This window comes from Lithobates pipiens, unplaced genomic scaffold, assembly GCF_037356315.1.
Source record: "Lithobates pipiens isolate NorthernLeopardFrog02 unplaced genomic scaffold, aLitPip1_a1.2 Scaffold_18, whole genome shotgun sequence".
Taxonomy (NCBI): Eukaryota; Metazoa; Chordata; class Amphibia; order Anura; family Ranidae; genus Lithobates; species Lithobates pipiens.
Genome location: NW_027507758.1, coordinates 269,163,878 through 269,185,968, shown reverse-complemented (window position 1 = coordinate 269,185,968; position 22,091 = coordinate 269,163,878). Strand labels below are relative to the sequence as shown.

The 22,091-nt window shown below is 41.1% G+C and overlaps 1 protein-coding gene across 1 annotated transcript in view; it reads left to right on the top strand.

The window, feature by feature from the left end:
- The window catches only part of LOC143986701 (nuclear receptor coactivator 7-like), a 140,986-nt gene that overhangs the window by 31,524 nt on the left and 87,371 nt on the right, over window positions 1-22,091 (top strand). The window contains exon 2 of the mRNA XM_077485108.1: window positions 19,072-19,205. Within this exon, the coding sequence (XP_077341234.1) occupies window positions 19,156-19,205 (50 nt within the window). The 5' untranslated portion in view covers window positions 19,072-19,155. The remainder of the gene's footprint in view (window positions 1-19,071; window positions 19,206-22,091) is intronic.

Sequence of the window (22,091 nt, the reverse complement as noted above, 5' to 3'; positions counted from 1 at the left end):
CGGCCGGAACTCTAATAGGTGTAGGTGCATTGCTGTAGCGCAACATGCAAGAAGTCCCTCCTCTGCTCTCACCTCTTGGGCCCCTCTGTTGACCTGAGGGGGCCCAGGAAATTACTATACTCCTTGGTAATCAAGTTGGTGTGGGGCTGGGTGTTATAAAGTTATTTTATTTATTTTTTTAAGCTAGAAATTAACTATAAAGTTGCCCGGGCCCCCCTGTTGAGCTTATGGGGCCTGGGCCCAGTACAACAGGGCCAGTTGCCTTATCAGCAACCCTACACACCTCATGCATCCTAGGAGGCTGTGTAGGGCTGAAACAACTAATTGATTAATCGACAACTAATCAATTATTAAATTAATCGATTACTATTTTCATTATCGATTATTCGGCCAGCCGATTAGTTGGCCTGCATACAGAATGCATTATTTGTTTACATATCAGGAAATACAGTGGAGCACACATACAGCTTAGTGCATCATCCATACATGTCAGTAAGTGCCTAATACCTTGTGAATGTGTGAGGAGCAATGCCTCATGGAACATGTAGTCCCTGGCAGTGGTTCTAAAGGCAGAAGTTTTCTTTACCTTGCTATAGGGGTGTTGCATCATATTCGGCTACCCATCACATTTTGCTACCCACTGGAGTGCGTATGCGCAACGCTGCCATATGCATTTCCATGATAGGGCCCCTCGCGGGCTCGCTTCGCTCGCCACACTTTGGGCACGGGCTTGCTTCGCTCAGCATAAATATAATCTAACTCTATGTCCACTTGGATGGTGGGGCTTGAATCTGGATTCAGGGGTGGAACACATACGGCGGTGTCGTGCATGCACATTCCAGGGGGTAGCCAAATGTATATGTGTATACAGTATCTCTTCTGTCTGTTATACTCGGAGTGGGTTAGAGATTTTGCTCTCTAACCATATAGTTGGTTATTTATATTTACCATTGCATTGAGATATTTAAGAATAAATTGCCTTTTTTTTAAACTGTACACATTAACTAAATTATATACCACACTTATTTTAAGGTTATTAACTGATTACTCTAAACAATAATCGGCCAACTAATCGATTATGAAAATAATCATTAGTTACAGCCCTAGCTGCAAGGTGTGCTACTATGTATACATCATGCTGCATCTTCAGTGAGCCACCTGCCTTTCCCTGGTATTTGCAGCTGCCCCACTGATGATGCACGCGTGTTGTCAGAGGGCTGGTTGTAAGAGCCCAGAAGAAAAAGCCAGCTCCCAATGACATCACAGATGAACATGGTGGTATGGGACTGGTGTGCAAACTCTGTGAGGCAGATTCCTGTAGAATATCGCTTGATTGCTGGGTGCGTGAGTATGTTTTTTTTTTGTGGATTACCCAGCAAAAAAAAAGCTAAAGAGGGGGCAAAATGAAGATCTTCTTTAATGACTGGTCAACATTTTGTACTGCCCAATAGACTTTTTACTATTGCATACAAGAGGGATATGTGGAGGGACCCTCTTTATATTTCTACAAAGCTGGGTCAGAAGCAACTGAAAGAATGGCTTTAATGCATACAGTGTATTGTAGTATCTTATTTTACACCACAGCCTTAAAACACAATGTTTAATGAACTGTTCTGATACCTTCTTCATGACCACTCTTCTTTCGATCCATGTACAGTGGTGTGAAAAAGTGTTTGCCCCCTTCCTCATTTCCTGTTCCTTTGCATGTTTGTCACACTTAAGTGTTTCGGAACATCAAACCAATTTAAACAATATTCAAGGACAACACAAGTAAACACAAAATGCAATTTGTAAATGAAGGTGTTTATTATTAAAGGTGAAAAAAAATTCAAACCATCATGGCCCTGTGTGAAAAAGTGATTGCCCCCTAAACCTAATAACTGGTTGGGCCACCCTTAGCAGCAACAACTGCAACCAAGCGTTTGCGATAACGTGCAATGAGGCTTTTACAGCGTCCTGGAGGAATTTTGGCCCACTCATCTTTGCAGAATTGTCCTAATTCAGTTACATTAGAGGGTTTTCGAGCATGAACAGCCTTTTTAAGGTCATACCACAACATCTCAATAGGATTCAGGTCAGGACTTTGGCTAGGCCACTCCAAAGTCTTCATTTTGTTTTTCTTCAGCCATTCGGTGGTGGACTTGCTGGTGTGTTTAGGATCATTGTCCTGCTGCAGAACCCAAGTTCGTTTCAGCTTGAGTACACGAACAGATGGTCGGACATTCTCCTTCAGGATCTCTTGGTAGACAGCAGAATTCATAGTTCCTTTTATCACGGCAAGTCTTCCAGGTCCTGAAGCAGCAAAACAGCCCCAGACCATCACACTACCACCACCATATTTTACGGTTGGTATAATGTTCTTTTTATTAAATGCAGTGTTCCTTCTACGCCAGATATACTTGGACACACACCTTCCAAAGAGTTCCACTTTTGTCTCATCGGTCCACAGAATGTTGTCCCAAAAGTCTTGGGGATCATCAAGATGTGTTGTGGAGAAATTGAGACGAGCTTTGATGTTTTTTTGCTCAGCAGTGGTTTTCTCCTTGGAACTCTGCCATGCAGGCCATTTTTGCCCAGTCTTTTCCTGATGGTGGAGGCATGAACGCTGACCTTAACTGAGGCAAGTGAGGCCTGCAGTTCCTTGGACGTTGTTGTGGGGTCTTTTGTGACCTCTTGGATGAGTCGTTGCTGCGCTCTTGGGGTAATTTTGGGCGGCCGGCCACTCCTGGGAAGGTTCACCACTGTTCCATGTCTTCGCCATTTGTGGATAATGGCTCTCACTGTGGTTCGCTGGATTCCCAAAGCTTTGGAAATGGCTTTATAACCCTTTGCAGACTGATAGATCTCAATTACTTTCTTTCTCAATTGTTCCTGAATTTCTTTGGGTCTCGGCATGATGTATAGCTTTTAAGGATCTTCTGGTGGACCTTACTGTGTCAAGCAGCTCCTATTTAAGTGATGCCTTGATTGTGAACAGGTGTGGCAATAATCAGGCCTGGGTGTGGCTAGAGAAATTGAACTCAGGTGTGGACAACCACAGTTATAGTATGTCTTAACAAGGGGGGCAATCACTTTTTCACACAGGGCCATGATGGTTTGGATTTTTTTTGACCTTTAATAATAAACACCTTCATTTACAAATTGCATTTTGTGTTTACTTGTGTTGTCCTTGACTATTGTTTATATTGGTTTGATGTTCCGAAACACTTAAGTGTGACAAACATGCAAAGGAACAGGAAATGAGGAAGGGGGCAAACACTTTTTCACACCACTGTATAGGCACCTACCAATCAACTTCTGGACAGTCACCCTATTGGATAAATTCTGCTCAATCAGCACCTCCAGCTATAGCCGGCTGCACTGATCAGTGTGTTCTGACAGTGGGTAAGTTACCCCTTCCATCAGAACACAATAGTTCAGTGGGAGTGATTGTCTTGATCTACCTCAAGTGTGTTAATCGTACCAGCTTAACCACTTCAATACCGGGCACTTCTCCCCTTTCTGCCCAGACTAATTTTCAGCTTTCTGCGCTGTTGCATTTTGATTGACAATTGTACAGACATGCAATACTGTACCCAAACAAAATTTTTATTATTTTTTCCCCACAGATAGAGCTTTCTTTTGGTGGTATTTAATCACCACTGGGGGTTTTTAAAAGACAGAAAATTTGGGGGAAAAGTTTTTTTTTCTTTGTTTCTCTTACAAAACTTTGTAAATAAGTACATTTTCTCCTTCACTGATGGGCACTGATGATGAGGCACTTATATGCAGCACTGATGGGCACTAATAGGCGGCACTGATATGCAGCACTGACGGGCATTGATAGGTGGCGCTGATATGCAGCACTGATGGGCACTGATTGGTGGCACTGGGCACTGATAGGTGACACTGGTGTGCACTGATAAGCAGCACTGATGGATGGCACTGTTAGGCAGCACCAAACAGGAGCAACTTGGAACTGAGTGCCATCCCTAATGAGCATTGATTGGCATCCCTGGTGATCCTGGGTGGGCATCCCTGGCGGTCCTGGGCGATATAGAGCAGCCCTCTACTCACGTCTGTCAGTGCGAGTGGAGGAAAGGCCGATAAACATCTCTTCCTAATTATACTGTGATCAGCTGTGATTGGACACAGCTGATCACGTGGTCAGAGGCTTTTTACCAAGATCAGAGATGCGGTGTGTCAGACACACCACACCAACGATCACCGTGCTGCACGCCCATGTAGGTGTGCATGGGCTTGTTATCCTGCTGGATGTCATATTACGTTCAGTCAGGATAACTGAACCACTTCCCGACTGTCATCTCTGGGCGGGAAGTGGTTAAAGGAGAAGTACATCCAAAGCTTGTTTAGCTGTACTTCTCCTGTGGATCACAGGAGTGCGGTTAGTTTTGTACTTCTGTGACTTGTTTTCCCACGGACGGCAGGCTCCAGAGCCGGTCCAGGCTCGGGCAAGATCGCTGATCCCTGGACAGTGCGAGCCGCTGAGAGGCTGAGCCGGCTGCTCCGACCCACTCCATAGCTCAGTGCTCCAGAGAGCTGGTAACTGACTGTATATGTTCTAAAAAAAAAATGAATAATTCTGTTTTAAGACATTTGCAAGACATTTATGGCAATGCGGGTGTAGTTTGAAGCCTGGAGCCAGATTGGTAAGACAGGGGCATTCGTTTTATTGTTAATGTGCCACCTTTACTGCCTCTCAGTCCTGTTGTGACAAATACATAAAGAAACACTGCCCTATCTGTAATAGCAACAAGAGAAGTTAAAGTAAATAAGACTTAATAACGTATATTTGTTTTCATCAAGAATAGTTACAAATATAATAATGTGTTTCATGTGCTCGGGGATGTCACATTGTGTTGTTATATAAATGCCCAAAAAACATATATTGTTTCATTTCCTCTTGTGTGTCATTGTTGTAAAGTAAATAAGGAAATGTTACCTCATTTCTGTAGCTCTACTAAAGTAGACATCTGCCAAATATTTTTTTTGTTTTGTTTTGGATAGTAGGGAAAGGCGATAAAGCCTTTGTTGGGTTTTTATTAGTCTGTTTCCTAATAGGGTCAAAGGCTGCAACATGTTAGGGGGTCTATTTATAAATGTATTATTCCACAATAAAAAAAAATAAAAAGGATTCACACATTCTACTAATCAGATTCAATTAGAAAATGTTTGAATCCTCTATGAAAAATATTTAAATAGACCTCTTCTGTTTTTTTTTTTTAAATCAACAAAAAGGTTTTTATTGATGAAAACACAAAGCATTACATGAAATATAATACATATGTATGACATTTAAGTACGTATAAAGAAAATCTCAGGATTCTTAATTCTCTCTACAACATAAAAGTGCCTTTAACTGTAAAGTTAGCATTCTGCTCATACACCCAAAAAGAGAAAGCAGTGCAGCAGCCTAGTGCTCATTCAATAAAGAAACACAACTAAAATAAGAATTAAAGCGGAGTTCCGCTTTAAAAAAAAAAAAAAAAAGTCAGCAGCTACAAATACTGCAGCTGCTGACTTTTAATAATCGGATGCTTACCTGTCCCAGAGTCCAGCAATGCAGGGGATCGAAGCTCCGCTCGTCCCCCCCTCTGCTTGGCGGCGCCAGCATTGTAACTGTGGGCGCCTGGCTGTGGCTTCACAGCCGGGCACCCACTGTGCATGCACGAGGGACCTGTGACGTGTCCCAGATGATTGACAAGAGGAAAGGGGCAGAGCTGATCTCCCTTTCTGCGTCGAGGGAAGTGACGTCAAGAGCCCAGGCGCTGAAGGAGGCAGACTACGAGGGACCCCTTAGCAACAGACATTTAGAGGTGAGTAAAAAAAAATAAAAAAAATCTCCAAATTTATATTATAAATAATATTATTATGTTATTTGGCCAAAATGGTTAATTCCCCCTGGTTCTATGGTCTGCTGTACTTCCATTTCAGATCTTCAGTAAAATTCATTAGAAGCCACCAATGTCATTTGGCCAAAGTTGTTATTGCTCCCTGGTTCTATGGTCTGTTGTACTTCCATTTCAGATTTTCAAGAAGATTCATTAGAAGCCACCAATGTCATTTTGCCTTGGTGTACAGCAGACCATTAGATCCAGGGAGTATTAATCACTTTGTGTCCAGGGGAAGTCTTTAATTTTTCATACACATGTTAAAATCACAATTCTCAGGTAGCATAAGTGTGTGCATTTATCAAATCAGATTTACGGTATGTGTTGTGAAAGTATCAGGTAGTGAGAAACATTAGCTTTTCTCCTATTATAAGGAAAATAAGTAAAAAATTTCGAACTCCCATTTAATAGGGAAATTTGATATTTGTTGTACTCATTTAGAATGACCAGCTAACAATCATTAACACTGAAATAAATTATTTACCTTCCAGGCCCCTTGCACACAAGTCACCTAGCTCATGTGCATGCGATCCTTGTGTTTTAATATCCCCCGAAGGCACAGGTACTTTGTCCAGCTCCGCTGTCTGGAGGCTTTCAACATCTGTGGCATGCTGCATTCCGTGCATTCTTCCCTGAACACATAGGGCCCTAAACATGATTGTTATTACTATACAGGATTTATATAGCGCCAACAGTTTGCGCAGAGCTGTACAACATTAGGCCAAACAGTACAGTTGGAATACAATTCAATAAAGGAGGAATCGGAGGGCCCTGCTTGTTGGAGCTTACAATCTAGGACAGTGATGGCGAACGTTGCTCATGCACTCTGCAGTGCAGTTGAGCATCATGGTAAATGTAGTTCCAAAACATCTGGGGTGCCAAGGTTTACCATCACTGATCTAGGAGATCACTTGGTACAGCGTTCAGCCCCGTCCAGCCACAGAGTATTTCACCATGCTATAGACTTTGAGTAAGCATCTGAGCTGGGTGATGCACCTGTGCTTCCCAGGTGTACTAAAACACCAGGATTGCACGCACAGGAGCTTGACCGACCACGTGCAATGGACCTTATATGTGAGCCAAGGATTTACAGTTGCCCTGGTGTACAGGTAGGTGGAGAAGTAATTGGTCAGTTTTGCCTATGGCAACCAGTTGGGTTTTGCCTGAAACCTGATTGGGTAATAAAGGCAGCACCTTATTTATGCTTTTCTTGAGTTTTGATGTGAGGCACACTGTTTTTGTATATACACTAGTACTTGGTACAACAGAATATTGTTTTACTTGCTGTGAAATGGTAAATACGTGTTCATTGTATTTCCCTGTGTAGAAGAAATGGATAAAAATAGCCTTGTTTTGGCATAAACAGACTAAACGTTAGTTCTCACTTCATTTGCATAGAAAACAATACTCTGTGTACCAGTGGTTCATTATTAGATGTTTGAGGTTTTCAAATGTTTTAGGAAATACAATGAATCATACATCACATGTAACATTTTGAGCTTTCTCGCGTATCGCTTATGGATTAAGCATATTAACTATATAGCAGAATACATATTGGCCTAAATTTATGAAGAAATTAGATTTTTTTAAATTCTTTTATTGCATATATTTTATAGCAGAAATTAAAAAAAATGGTTTTTTTTTTTTTAAATGTTTTGGTTTATAATGAAAAAAATAAAAACCGCAGTGGTGGTAAAAAAAAAAACACCAAAAGAAAGACATACATTTTATTTGGGTACAGCGTTGAATGACTACGCAATTGTCAGCTAACATCAGTTTTAAGTAACGCAGCGCTGTATCGCCAAAAAAAAGGCCTGGTCATGAAGGGGGGTAACTCTTCCGGAGGTCAAGTGGTTAAATCTCAGTTTAATGTCACTTTTTAATTCCATAGTCCCATTGTAACCATGTATGGTAAGTCTCCATGATGTTCTCTACAAAGTCAGTTATGCCCTGTAGACACGGTTGGATTCTCCGATGGAAAATGAGACTTGTTCATGGCTTCTTTCCCCTTGATTCATTGTCATGTAAGCTAATAATACTCAGTGCTTTCTGCTGACTGTTATGCCCTGTACACACGGTTGGACTTTCCAATGGAAAATGTGCGATCGGATCATGTTGTCAGAAAATCTGATCGTGTGTGTGCTCCATCTGACTTTTTCCTTCGGATTTTCCAACGCACAAAGTTTGGGGGCAGGATCTAAAATTTTCCGACAACAAAATTCGATCGCATAAATTCCAATCTTGTGTAGACAGTTCCGACGGACAAAATGCCACCCATGCTCAGAATAAACTAAGAGACGAAAGCTATTGGCTACTGGCCTGTTTATAGTCCCGATGTATGCGTTTGACGTCACCTCGTTCAGAACGATCGGAATTTTCTGACAACTTTGTTCGACCGTGTGTATGCAACACAAGTTTCGGCCAAAATCCGTCTGAAAAAATCAGACGGCTTTTGTGGTTGGAATGTCCAACCATGTGTACAAGGCATTAGAGTGCAGGAATGATGGTAAATGTGCATCAACAACAATGTTTCAAAGACAATCTTGAGCAAGAATACTCAAATTAGTTCAATATAATCGTGTTAACTGCAAAGTTAGTTTTAGCATAATTTAATCCATGGTCAATATCTGTAAAATAAAAACTGTCAATGGGGAGAAGAAAATCGAATATGCAAGCCTTGCTGAGTAAGTAAAATAAGTCAGACCAGCCTAACTGTATAAATCAGCTAAAAGCTAGAGGTCTGATAATGTTAAAAACCATTGTGCACAACCAAAGGGATATCATAATAAAAAGGTAAAAGGGCTTAAGTTGACCAGAGTTTAATAAACAAGGTTCAGTTTTAACAAGGCTTCCAAATATAAACATTGGACAAAAGAAGTCCTCAGACAAATCCTTTTTATAAAGGTCACTTGCACTTAGTATGTTTGATTTTAGTTTTGAGAAAGCTTAATAGGAGAGTCTGTGTGTAAATGTATGCATACATTTGTGAGGATGCAGTTCAGTGATTTTTCCTTTTGCTGCTTCTTTTGCTTCTACGTGTCAGAAGTTTGTGTCTGTCTTATTGACTTAGCTACCACCACGCCAATCTTTATGTTCTTCCAGTGAATATTGACTTTAAAGTAAGGGAGAGGTAGGGGAGCATGGCCAACGTGAGTATCGGCGAGTGTTTTTTTTTTCTTCAGTGCCACAAATGGATAAGCTGGCAGTGTCACTTTTAAGAGTATTGAAGTCGGTGGGTCAGCAAAACAACCGGGCAAGCGTTTTAATAGGCGTCTAAGCAAAGTAGATGGCGTGTTTTTAAGCTAAGCTTTCAAGGATTGTAGCATATGCATATAAATAAAAATGACCATGCCTAGACCCACCATAAGAACCCACACACATTTTATATATATGTGTGTATATATATATATATATATATATATATATATATATATATATATATATATATATATATATATATACACAGTTGGGAAAATAATGATTTGATCCCCTGCAGATTTCCCCACTTCCAACGAAATGAAGGATCTATAATTGCCGTCATCTGTGTAATATAAATGATAGAGACGGAATATGAACCAAAAATCATGAGAAAAACACATATTACAAATGTTATGTTCAGTGAGTAAAATAACTATTTGATCTCCTACCAAGCAACAATAATTCTGGCTCCTACAGTATGTGCTCATTTGGTACACAGAATAGTCCTGCCAATTTAAGCTGCCCCTAACGACAATTTGTTATGTGTATAAAAGACACTCGCCCACAGAATCTTTCTTCCATTCAAACCTCACCATCATGGACAAGACCAAGAGCGCTCAAAGAACCTAGCCCTGCATAAGGCTGGAATGGTCTTTTAGCCCATCAGCATGAAGCTTGGTGAGAAGGAGACAACTGTTGGAGTGATTATGTGCAAATGGAAGAAATAAAAAATAACCATCAATCGCCCTTTGTCTGGAGTTCCATGCACGATTTCATCTCATAGGTTAAGGATGATCATAAGAAAAGTGAGATATCAGCCCAGAACTGCACAGGAGAAGCTTGTGAATTATCTCAAGGCAGTTGGGACCACATTCACCAAATAAACCATTGGTAACACAACACACCACCATGGATTGAAATCCTGCGCCCGCAAGGTCCCCCTCCCCAATAAGGCACATGTACAGGCCAAGTCTGAAGTTTGCCAATGAACAACTAAATGATTCAGAGAAGATTTGGGAAAAAGTGCTGTGGTCAGATGAGACCCAAATTGAGCTCTTTGGCTTTAACTCTATTCTTTGTGTTTGGAGGAAGAAAAATGCTGTGACCCTAAGAACACCATCCCTACAATCAAGCACAGAGGTGGAAACATGATGCGTTGGGGCTGTTGCTCTGCTAAAGGTACAGGCTGACTTTGCCGCATTGAGGGGCCAATGGAGGGGGCCATGTATTGTAAAATCTTGGATGAAAACCTTCTTTCCTCAGCCAGAACACTGAAGATAGGTTGTGGATGGGACTTCCAGCATGACAATGACCCAAAACATACCACCAAGGCAACAAAGGAGTGGCTCAAAAAGAAGCACAAAATGTCATGGAGTGGCCTAGCCAGTCTCCAGACCTTAATCCTATAGAAAATGTATGGAGGGAAGTAAAACTTCAAGTTGCCAAACCACAGCCAAGACATCCTAAGGATTTAGAGAAGATCTGTAAAGAAAAGTGGACCAAAATCCCTCCTGAGTTGTGTGCAAACCTGGTAACTAATTACAAGAAATTTCTTACCTCTGTGCTTACCAACAAGGGTTTCTTCACCAAGTAATTATCCATGTTTTGCTTGGGGGTCAAATAGTTATTTTACTCACTGAACTGAAACTCAATTTAGAACATTTGTATCATGTGTTTTTTTTTCTGGATTTTTGGTTGATATTCTGTCTCTATCATTTAAAACATACCTGTGATAACAACTATCTTTTATTTCTTTGTAAGTGGGCAAACTTACAAAATCTGCAGGGGATCTTAATAATAATTGTTTTCCCTGCTGTATTTTATAGACATGTATTAGGATGATTATACTCATTTGGTAAGTGTTTTCACCCTAATGAGTTGTGCGGGTCCAAACTGTGCTTCAGGGCATGGGAGCCTACTTTTATTTTTAAATATCATATGAGATTTATGTGACCTAAACAGTAAGTTCACATAAATATCAATTGCCCATGTAGGGTTTTTTCCACGTCAACATGAATAGTCAATGCTGAGCCACCTGACTCCCTTGTTAGCAACACCTTTCTCTTCTTACCAGTCTTGCCCAGCTCTCCTGGGTAATTTGGCTTACTCAGCCTTTGGTCACGGTGCCCTGCGGCACAACCCACTCCTGGCCTCTGGATAGGGTTTCTGCTAACATTTGATAGAAGCCCATCTGACTACTGGGATGAGACCTCCTGTCTCCTGGCTGCTATCTGGGGCACCTCTAATCCCTTGATTGAGACCTCCTGTCTCCAGTATAGGAGCTGTCTCCAAGCTGAAATCCCTGAGCTATCCTCAATCTTGAATATATGATGACCCTTCACACCAATGAACTCCCATAGGCTGTAGGCATCAAGTGAAATCATTCTGACACAGGATTGAAGGTTTCGTCCCACCCAAAACACTTTGGAACCTTCAGGCACCAGGCCCCGATCCAGGACTGCAGAATCCGAAGAAAAGAAAACACAGCTTTTTTAGCTAAGAAATACTAGTCTGGAACTTCGAATTAATGTGGTTGCAAAGGCTGAATTTTTTTTTTTACCTTCATGCATTCTATGCATGAAGGTAAAATACCTTCTGTGTGCTGCTCCCCCCACAACCCATCAAAAACCCACCTGAGCCCCCTCTTGATCTAGCCATGTGCATAAGAGGCTCGGCCATCCCGGGCTTCCTCTCCGCATTGCCTGAGACAACAGCAGGCCCCCATTGGCTCACACTGCTGTTATACACAGCCAATAAGTCAATAAGGAGAGAGCAGGGGCGGGGTGAGCCGCACCTCTCTGTCTTATGGACGTATAGAGCAGTGGCTCGGGAGTGAGCACACAGCAGTGCTCCCAGGCAAAGCAGCTTTTTATGGGGGTAGTGCCTGAGGGAGGAGCCAGGAGCGCTGGCAATGGACCCGAAAAGAAGAGGACAACTTTTAATATAATTTTATGCCTTGATCCAAATCCTGCGTCTTTTCCACAGTTGCAGGGCCTCACACTCTCTCTATATATGTATGTTTGTGTATATATAAATATATGTATATACACTTATATGTAAGTGCTAAAGGTGGGCTGTGACCCAGTGGAAACATCAGTGAATAAAGCCTTTTGGATCAAATTTACAACATATATAATCCCTAACAGTGACCTTCTCTTATTTGCTTGCCTTTGGTCTGTTAAATATACCATTGAAAACATTTTGTTATCTGTGTTCATATAAAAATACTTGTTGCTTCTGCCAGAAATCTTGTAAGCTAATAACATTCAACTTCCTATACGTAACCCAAATATAATATTATTCTGCCAATGAATATGTATTTTACCCGTATTCACCCCAATACCAAACGTTTATTAAGACCTACTATTTTTTAAACTAACTAAAAACTGAAAATCAGAGGGGACTCGCCATAAACCGTTTGTCCTTGGGCTTATTATAATGTTGACAGTTCAACTCACTAAATATACACAGCTCAGTAAACCTCATATGACTTATAAAAAAAACCCACATGAATCCTACCTAATCCTAATGTTTTTTCATTTGAGTTCACAGCTTCCATATACAGTATATCATAAGTTGTTTGCTTATATATCTACCCTACAAATATGGCAAACATATTTAAATTGTTAAAAAAAGGTTCACCAAAATAGATATGATAAACAGCAGTGCTAAAGAAAGAAAGCAATCAACTATTCAACTTGTCAAGTGCATAAACAATATAAAACACCAATCAAAAAAGTAACAATGTGACTTAACACCATGTGAAAAATAGGGATGAGCTTCGTGTTCAAGTCGAACATACGTTCGACTCGAACATCGGCTGTTCGCACGTTCGGCGAATACTGAACGTTATGGGCCGTTCGCGCCAAATTCGTGTGGCGCTCATGGCCCACAATGCACTGCGCCATCGCAGTGCATTGCTGGCTCACGATTGGCCAAGCATGCACTGTGACCCCACATGCTTGGCCAATCACAGCGCCGGCAGCGAGGAGAGCCATGATTGGCCACAGGCAGGATGCCTATGGCCAATCATAGCTCAGGCTGTGTAGTACACGCCCCACACTATATAAGGCTGCCAGCGCGGCGGCCTTGTGTAGTGTGTTGGCGTCTGTAGGAGTTAGTGGGTGTTCTGTGTACCTTCAACACAGTATACACCGATCGTTATCGGCCGATTTTGCGTTCTTGCTCTTCTGTAGTGGTTGTTGTCTGTGTGCCCTGACCGCAGTATACTCGATTATATCCACCTATATAGCTAGCTATATTGCTCTTCTGTAATAGAGCTTGAAGTCAGTTGTAGGAGATTGTGGGTGTTGTCTGCGTGCCCTGACCGCACTATACACCATTATATCCACCTATATAGCTAGCTATATTGCTCTTATGTAATAGAGCTTGCAGTCAGTTGTAGGAGATTGTGAATCCTTTTTTTAATATGGGTACGGGGTTCCCCTTAATATCCGTACAAGACCCACAGGGGCTGGTAATGGGCAGGGGGGGGCTACCCATGCCATTTTTCTCAATGATTTTCATCCATATTGCCGGAACCAGATATTACATTAAAAATGCAAGCAGTTTTAAATTACTTTTTTTCCGTTAAATGTCATTTTGTGCAGGAAACACGTGGCACTTCACAGGCATGCTATAGACACCCCCCAGGCACGATATTTAAAGGAATATTTCACTTTTTTTTTCACTTTAATCGTCATTAAAATCAATGCTCCCGCCAAAACTGACATTTTTAAAAACATTTTAGGCATTGACCCATGTCCCCTGGGACAGTATCTTGCATATTAGCCATTAAAATTAGCACTTTTTATTTTGAACGTTCGAGTCCCATAGACTTCAATGGGGTTCTAACATTCGTACGAATTTGCGGCCTGTTCGTAAGTTCTGATGCGAACCGAACCGGGGGGTGTTCGGCTCATCCCTAGTGAAAAATAATAATATAATAAAATAAAGTCCAAATTAATATATAAAGTCCTTATGTATTATAAAAAAACAAGACAAATTGTCTTCCAATAATTGGTCTGTGATGATCAAGTGATAACCCTGAAAATCTCCACACCACACCATGTGATAAATGTGCCACCACTGGGTTCAGACTCACCGGAAACATTTGCCGCACATTCTCAAGTTTGGCAAAATGAGCAATGTACTCCTCTGGGCTGTAGAAAGGAGCCTCAGTAAACAGCTGTGAATCACAGTCCACTCATATGTAGGAGAAAAAGAAGAGCTCCGATAGTGCAATATGTATAAACACCGGTTAATTTATTAAAACAAATCCTTCAAACTAACATTTTTTGCCAGTATAAAAACACATGTACAAATCGTAAACTGGCACATCCCGATCCTGCTGGACACAACTTCATATTCTTAGTATTTCACTCAAACGATGTAACCCCCGTCGGAACGTCACTTCTGGTTTTCCGTGTCACCTCCGGTTGCTGTACAGCCACGACCTGACGCGTTTTATCATTACGACTACGTCCAGGGATTTTACATTTAAATTGTTGTAAACTCCTATTACTCCCGAAGTGCACGAAGTATGCTGTCAGACTGACCCCGCTTTAACCATGCAAAGTCTCACGTAATAAAGACACTAAGACACTGGGAAAGATGTATGCACTCCAGTAGAAAAATGCAGCAACATGTATAGCCAATGTTTGTACCAGAGAACAAACACTATAGATAACACTTGCTTTTGAAATGCAGTAAAAACACGTGGTTGAGTCATGTTTTTACCACCCTCAACCGTTTCCCCTTAAGCTGCAAAGGCAGCAGATGTGGTGTACATGCCACGGATGCAATGCTTTGGCACAGCAAAAATGATCCGCCATCATGTTTGGCAGGCAGTATTGTCCACAGAATACCACACACAGAAATACTGCTGCAGGGCAGCCGTTCTGGATCACGTATCTGATAAATGCGCTGGCTATTATGGGGAGGGGGAGCACATATGCCAGCCAATGAGTTATGGCAGGGACCTGCTGATCGGCAGAGTGGATGACGGAGTCCCACTCTCCTCTATGGGGAGATTGGATGAAAACCGCTTGTTTGTTTTCATAAGATCCCACCCACCAGCCGGATGGAAAATAGGGTCATCATGCATCTGTATTTCACAAACAGGTTTGGATCAGACATATCACCGCTGACATCCGCCGCTCCATAGAGGTGAATGGAACATCCGATCAGGTCCGTCTGAAAAACTGACAGGTGGACCTGATCAATATTATATTTGTTTCAGAGAGACAAGGTGTGTGCAGAAATGTAATATAATGTATATGTGTCACGTTTGCCCCTCCTTGGGCATCACATTGGGATTTACTAAAACTGGAGCACACAGAATCTGGTGCAGCTGTGCATAGTAGCCAATCTGCTTTTAACTTCAGTTTGTTCAATTAAGCATTGCCAATAAAACCTACAAGTTGATTGGTTACTATGCACAGCTGCATCAGATTCTGTGTGCACCAGTTTTAGTAAAATCCGCCCAGTGTGTTCCAAACATAGTAAAAAAAGTGGAACGCTATCATAGATTCCTATCTCATTTAGCCTAGATAAAAAATGGCACAGAATTACATTTTACAAATATAATCCTGATTGTTGGCTATGGCAATCTGAATAGTCTTAAGTCTAAATAAAACTTTCATACAGGGATGTTGTATAAAATGCATTTTGTTCTCTGCAGAATAATCTCTTTTTAAGCCCTTGTACACACGGTCGGACATTCCGACGGAAAATGTCCGATCGGACCGTGTTGTCGGATAATCCAACCATGTGGGGTCCATCGGACTGTTTCCGTCGGAATATCCGGAATATTTTCCGACAACATGATCCGATCGGACATACTCCGATCATGTATAGAGAATTCCGATCGGACCAAGTGCCACGCATGCTCAGATCAAATTCCTACACCAAAGCTATTGGCTACTAGCCTGAACGTAGTCCCGTCGTAACGAAATAACGTCACCACGTTCTGAACGATCGGATTTTCCGACAACTTTGTCTGACCGCGTGTATGCAACAGTTTCAGACAAAATCTGATGGATTTGGTTGTCGGAATGTCCGACCGTGTGTACAAGGGCTAAGTTCTACATAGGAAGGTGGGGTTTGTAATAGAGAAGATATCCTGCAAGTGTGTTTATCTAAATGATACTTGTTCATAGCTTCTTTCCCCTTCATTCATTGTTATGTTATGTACACACGGTCGGACTTTCCAATGGAAATGTGCGATCAGATCTCGTTGTCGGAAAATCCGATCGTGTGTGGGCGCCATTGGACTGTTCAATTTGGAATTTTCGACACACATTTTCGACACACAAAGTTTTAGAGCGGGATCTAAAATTTTCCGACAACAAAATCCGATCGTTTAAATTCCGATCGTGTGTAGACAATTCTGATGGAAAAAGTGCCACGCATGCTCAGAATAAATTACGAGACAAAAGCTATTGGCTACTGCCTTCTTTATAGTCCAGTCGTACCTGTTGTACGTCACCGCGTTCTGAACGATTGGATTTTCCAACAACTTTGTGCGACCGTGTGTATGCAAGACAAGTTTGTGCAAAAAATCTGTCGGAAAAAATCAGACGGATTTTGTCGTCGGAATGTTCGACCGTGTGTACAGGACATAATAGGCTACTATTATTCCTAACCATCTTTAAAGTCTACAGAATATCACCCCCTATGGTTTTGAGATGAGAAGAAAGGTATGTGTTCTGTAGTCCTGCCCTTGGAAAACACTGCCGCTGATAAGGCCGTACAGCCAGCCCTCCTATACCAGGCCCAGTGCCCATTAGTTCAAAAGAGGGGCCCTGGCACCTGTTGAGAAGGAGCGATGGCTGTACTGTCTTATTGCCAATTCTTGTGGCTCCCACTGCAGCTCTACCGGCTTCTCCCCCCCCCTTTTTTTTCCTCCGGCTGCACTGCAGGGGGATTGGTAGCTGCTGAGGGCACACAGGGAAATGTTCCAGGATCGAGAGTGGTGAGTGCGCGGTAAATATGTCCTATTTACCAGTGTTCATTTTAGTCTTAGGACTAAAATGGCATTTTAGTTTTAGTCCCATTTTAGTCTTCTGCAATGTTTTAGTCATATTTAGTTGACTAAATCTGCAGTACATTTTAGTAGACTAAAATGTCCTATGTTTTAGTCAACTAAAATCTCCAGTACATTTCAGTAATTGCAATTTAGTAGTAGTCATAGTTTTTTGACTAAAATGGCATTTTAGTTTTAATTTCATTTTAGTCTTTTGACTAAATTGGATTTTAGTTTTAGTCGTATTTTTTAGTCATCTCAATTGTTTTAGTTTTAGTTGTATTTTAGTTGACTAAAAATAGTATTCATTTAGTCGACTAAAATGTTTTAGTCAACTAAAATGTTTTAGTTGACTAAATTAACACTACTATTTATCAATCCTCTTCCTTTCATGAATGAATACAGTGAGCGATTGGCACCGATCACTCACTGTGTCTAGGCAACACTGAAGCACAGTAAACTGAGTTTACTGTGCTTCGGTTTGTGAATGAACTGGAAGCCTCAGAACACTTCCCATTCATTCACTGTCCAGTGCAGCAGAGGCTGTCTGTTTACTCCCTTGATATTTTGTCAAAGGCATGGCTGCAAAAAAAAAAGAAAAGAAAAGTGAGGCCGTTTTAAGTAGACTGTATGGGGACCCATGGTTTCTAACAGCAGCCCTGAATACAGTACAGTAAGTGAGCGTTGTCACCATGGGACAGTAAGGGTATTATTTGGATTTTTTTTATATATATAAAAAAATATATATATTTTATATATATATATATATATATTTTTTTTTTTTACTTTAGTGCCGCTTTAAGGCCTTGTATAAAAATATTATAAATTATTGGTGAATATCTGAAATGTGAACTGACAGACTGTTTCACATGTCAAGCAATACAAATTTCAGTTGCATGTTTTTAGGTCAAAACAAAAGCCCTGGATGCAGTACAGTAAGTGAGTGTTGTCATCTTGGGACAGTAAGGGTATTATTTGGATTTTTTTTTATTTAAAAAAAAAAAATATTTTACTTTAGTGCCGCTTTAAGGCCTTGTATCAAAATATTATAAATTATTATTGAATATCTGAAATGTGAACTGGCAGACTGTTTCACATGTCAATTAATACAAATTTCAGTTGCATTTTTTAGGTCAAAACAAAATAAACGTCGCCCAAGCCTGGTGGTAAGTTTATTAAACCATTCTCATACCTCCCAACTTTTTGAGATGGGAATGAGGGACACCTATCAGCAAAAGTATGCAGGTATAGGACACACCCCTTTCCATGCCCCCTTAAAGGAGAATTGTACAAAAAAAACAAGATTGGTTAAACCCACAAGTCCTTTTTTTTACCACTACTATATCTTTATATTGGCTTTTGGAATTAAACAAATGCAGCAATTTAAAAATCAGATGAAAGGTTTAGCACTGTAAAACATTTTGTGATAGATAAAAAGTACATTTTATATACAACTATATAGATCAGACCAAAATGAGGGACAAATGAGGGGGAATGAGGGACAGAGGTACATTGCTCCAAATCAGGGACAGTTCCTCGAAATCAGTGACAGTCCCCCCAAATCAGGGACAGTCCCTCAAAATCAGGGACAGTCCCCTCAAATCAGCTACAGTCCCCCCAAATCAGGGACAGTCCCCCCAAATCAGCTACAGTCCCCCCAAATCAGGGACAGTCCCCCCAAATCGGGGACAGTCCCTTGAAATCAGGGACAGTTGGGAGCTATGCAGTCTTATTCAGATACTTGCAGTATCACACAATAATAAAATAATATCTGTTTTCCACGTGTTTGTTTTTTTCACGGCACAGGTTTATTTTTCTGTTGGCACATATCCTGCCCCATGTGATCAGGGTAAAGTTTATAACTCCTTCTGTCAAGGGATACAGTTCATGTCTGATTGCACTGGAAACAGGTTGTCTGCTCCCTGACTTTAATTCATATTTGTATTGTTACGGCAGGAGGAACCCTAGTGGACATCATGCAGTGACAGCGAGTCGCTCTCCTGACTCAGGAACTTGTTGGAGCTTCTCACGGTTTTTATCATGGACAGCAAAGAAGAAAAGAAAGAGAGAAGACAAGGCTACTTTGCAAGGTCAGTTATTTTGCATTGATCGAGGCGCTTTTACAATTTATGTACAGAGCTGACTCAGTATTTAGACCATGTACTTTCGTCTGGCAAAATGCCTAAAACATGGGTGTATCCTGCGGCAAGTCAAGCAGATAAAATAACAGGGCTTTCCTTCAGTAAATACTGCTAAACGGTTTTCTTTTCTAAGTCAGACAGATGAAAGGGTAGTAGTTTTACTGTAGTTTTATTGTACTCAAACAGCTGATGGCTTGTAGAGTGTTCCTTCGTCAATAAAACAAGGGGGGAAATCATGTGTTTGGAATGCTTTGCTTGACCCCCATAGGTCAGTCCCACCTAAAGCTGATATTTCAGCTGAGTTTTATCCCTCGCTGGCTTATTTTGGGAATTTTGGGGTTGGGATATCTGCACTAAAAGCCCGTGACATGATTGTACCATTGATGGTTTGGTGTCACTGGTTACTTTACTGTATCCTACATAACAAATGGATCTACCTGTGAGAGCATGTCATGTTGGTAATAGAATTGTGGGACACAGGCAGAAACTGCCAGGGAAAGATCTTGGCATTGGAGTCTTTGAAAAATATACGATATAGATATATATTTGGAGACATAAATGTTGATTTGCAAAAGGAAAATCTGCCTCACTCTTTGGAAGGATAGTTGCACTTTGTAACAAATTTTACCCAAGGTGAATGAGGTGAAGCTCTGCTGACTTCCATCATCTAATCATGCGCAAGCAAAAATACTGTTTTGTGATTGGGTATGCTTTACAAAGTGAAACTTCACCACATTCACTAAGCTCTGGGGCAGATTCTTTTTCAAAACTTCTCTTGCAAAGTGAGCAGCTTATTTGCCTTTAGTAAATCAACTTCATTGAGTAGTCAGGAACATATTCCTGTACATATTCCTCATTTATCTTAAACAACTGCTGTAGATCCTTTTCACACAATGTGGACTGATTAGATTAGCAGGGGATCTGTCAGCTGATCAGAGCAGAATGATGACATCTGCGTATTTGCTCATTTTCTGGCCAAGTCTGCTCTGCGGACCTGCAGGGGTAAACGGATTCCGCTGTTCATTTACACCCAACTGCCCTTTTATCTGATCTGCCTAGACAGAGGTAGATGGATTCCCTTCCTTTTTTTTTTTTTTGCGGACCAGATTGGATTGAAGGTAGGTGGGCATAAACATCCATTTGCACCTGTCAGTCCATAGAGGTGAATGTAGGGTCCGAAAAACTGACAGGCGGACCTGATTGGACCCTTCGTGTGAAACAGTTTTAATGTTTAACAGAAACAAGCATAAATCAATAAAAAATGTAGCCAAGCGTTTGATGTATGTTTCTAGCTGATCATCATCATTCCAAGATAAGGTCAATAAATGGGTTGTGTGCTCAAGTGATACATTTTCACTGATAGATTCTACCAATTGTGATCCAAAGATGAGTAAGCAGTGTGTGATAAAACACAGATGATCCACCTAAAATTTCAAAGGTGTGATGGGTGTAGAATAATAAAGGCAATCTTGTCAAAAATTGGACATTTTCAGTGGGTGCCAGCAAACTGAATTCTGCCCTGTCCTTACATCTTCATGGATCTCTGGCACCTTACATCTTTGTATTACGTTTCTGAGGTTCTCCTATCCACTGTGGCCAATTATAAGGGCAGTCATATTCTCTATGTTGGACTTTTCGTTTATGTTAACCTATGATAACCTTGGAGTTCCTCCAGGACATCAGAGTGTGTTCCAGCACACCAAGGCAAACCCATGACTAATATACTGGTTTTAAATGGATTTACTCTTACTCTGGGTCACATGCCCTCCCATGGTCCAAAGTAATAGGTATGGTGGTGGTGGTGGTGCGTACATTGGTGGAACACAAGTATTGGCTGTATTGGCTACAAATAGCCTACCAGCATTACAAATGTTTCCCTCAGGAAACATAATGATATCTGTGTATATATGTTTTGCTGTAGGAGACTCTTGTTTATTTCAGAAGAACATCTAGTATAATAAGTATTGCTTATACTACGTATTGTTTTGAAAGCCTCTTTAACCTTGGGAGTGTAATAGAGAAAATAGGTCTCCCATCATGTAATGGTGGAGGAATTTGTTTTCTCTGCTTAGTAATTAACTGGAACATTTTGTAAACACAAAGCTGTTCTGACTACATTATACAAAGCCAGTAAATCCTCTTATTACCTTTCTAAGCATCTTGTTGCTGGTTGCTCCACTTCTGATTGGTCACAGATATTACCATAGAATATTAGATGATTTTCCACACCTGCAATAGCCACGTGGCACTTGTCAGCAGCTAGCACTCAGAAAGACCTTAAAGTATATCTAAAGTCAAAATTTTTTTTTCTTTAGTTTTGGATAGAGTGGAACCGTTGTCAGCTTTTATTGCTGTCTGTGTCGCCATTAGGGAGATTTACCCTCTCGATTTGTCCTGTTTACCATTATCGTTAAAAGTAGAAAGAAAATACCACATTTTGGGTTGTCCTCAAAAAAGGGGAAATCTTCCAATAGGGACACTAGGTCAGCTCTAACCTTAGCTTCTTCAGTTAGCCCCCATTCACACCTATGCTAATTAGATGATGCGTTTTCCCGCATCTAATTTGCATAGTAGGAGAATGTGACTGGCTCCCTATGGAGCCGGTTCACATATTTCCGGGGCGGCTGCGTAGCGCACTGCAGAAAAAATGCGCGCATCTTTGGCTCCGTTTCAGGGCCGAATTCAGGCATAGAATCGGCCCTGATTCATTCCTGAGAACAGGGACGCATAGCGCTCCTGTGCGTTCCGCAGCGTGTTATAGTGTGAACCCGGGCTTAAGGTTTGGCAATAAAACCTGGAAGCTGATTGGTTTCTATGCAGAAGTGAGCCTGATTT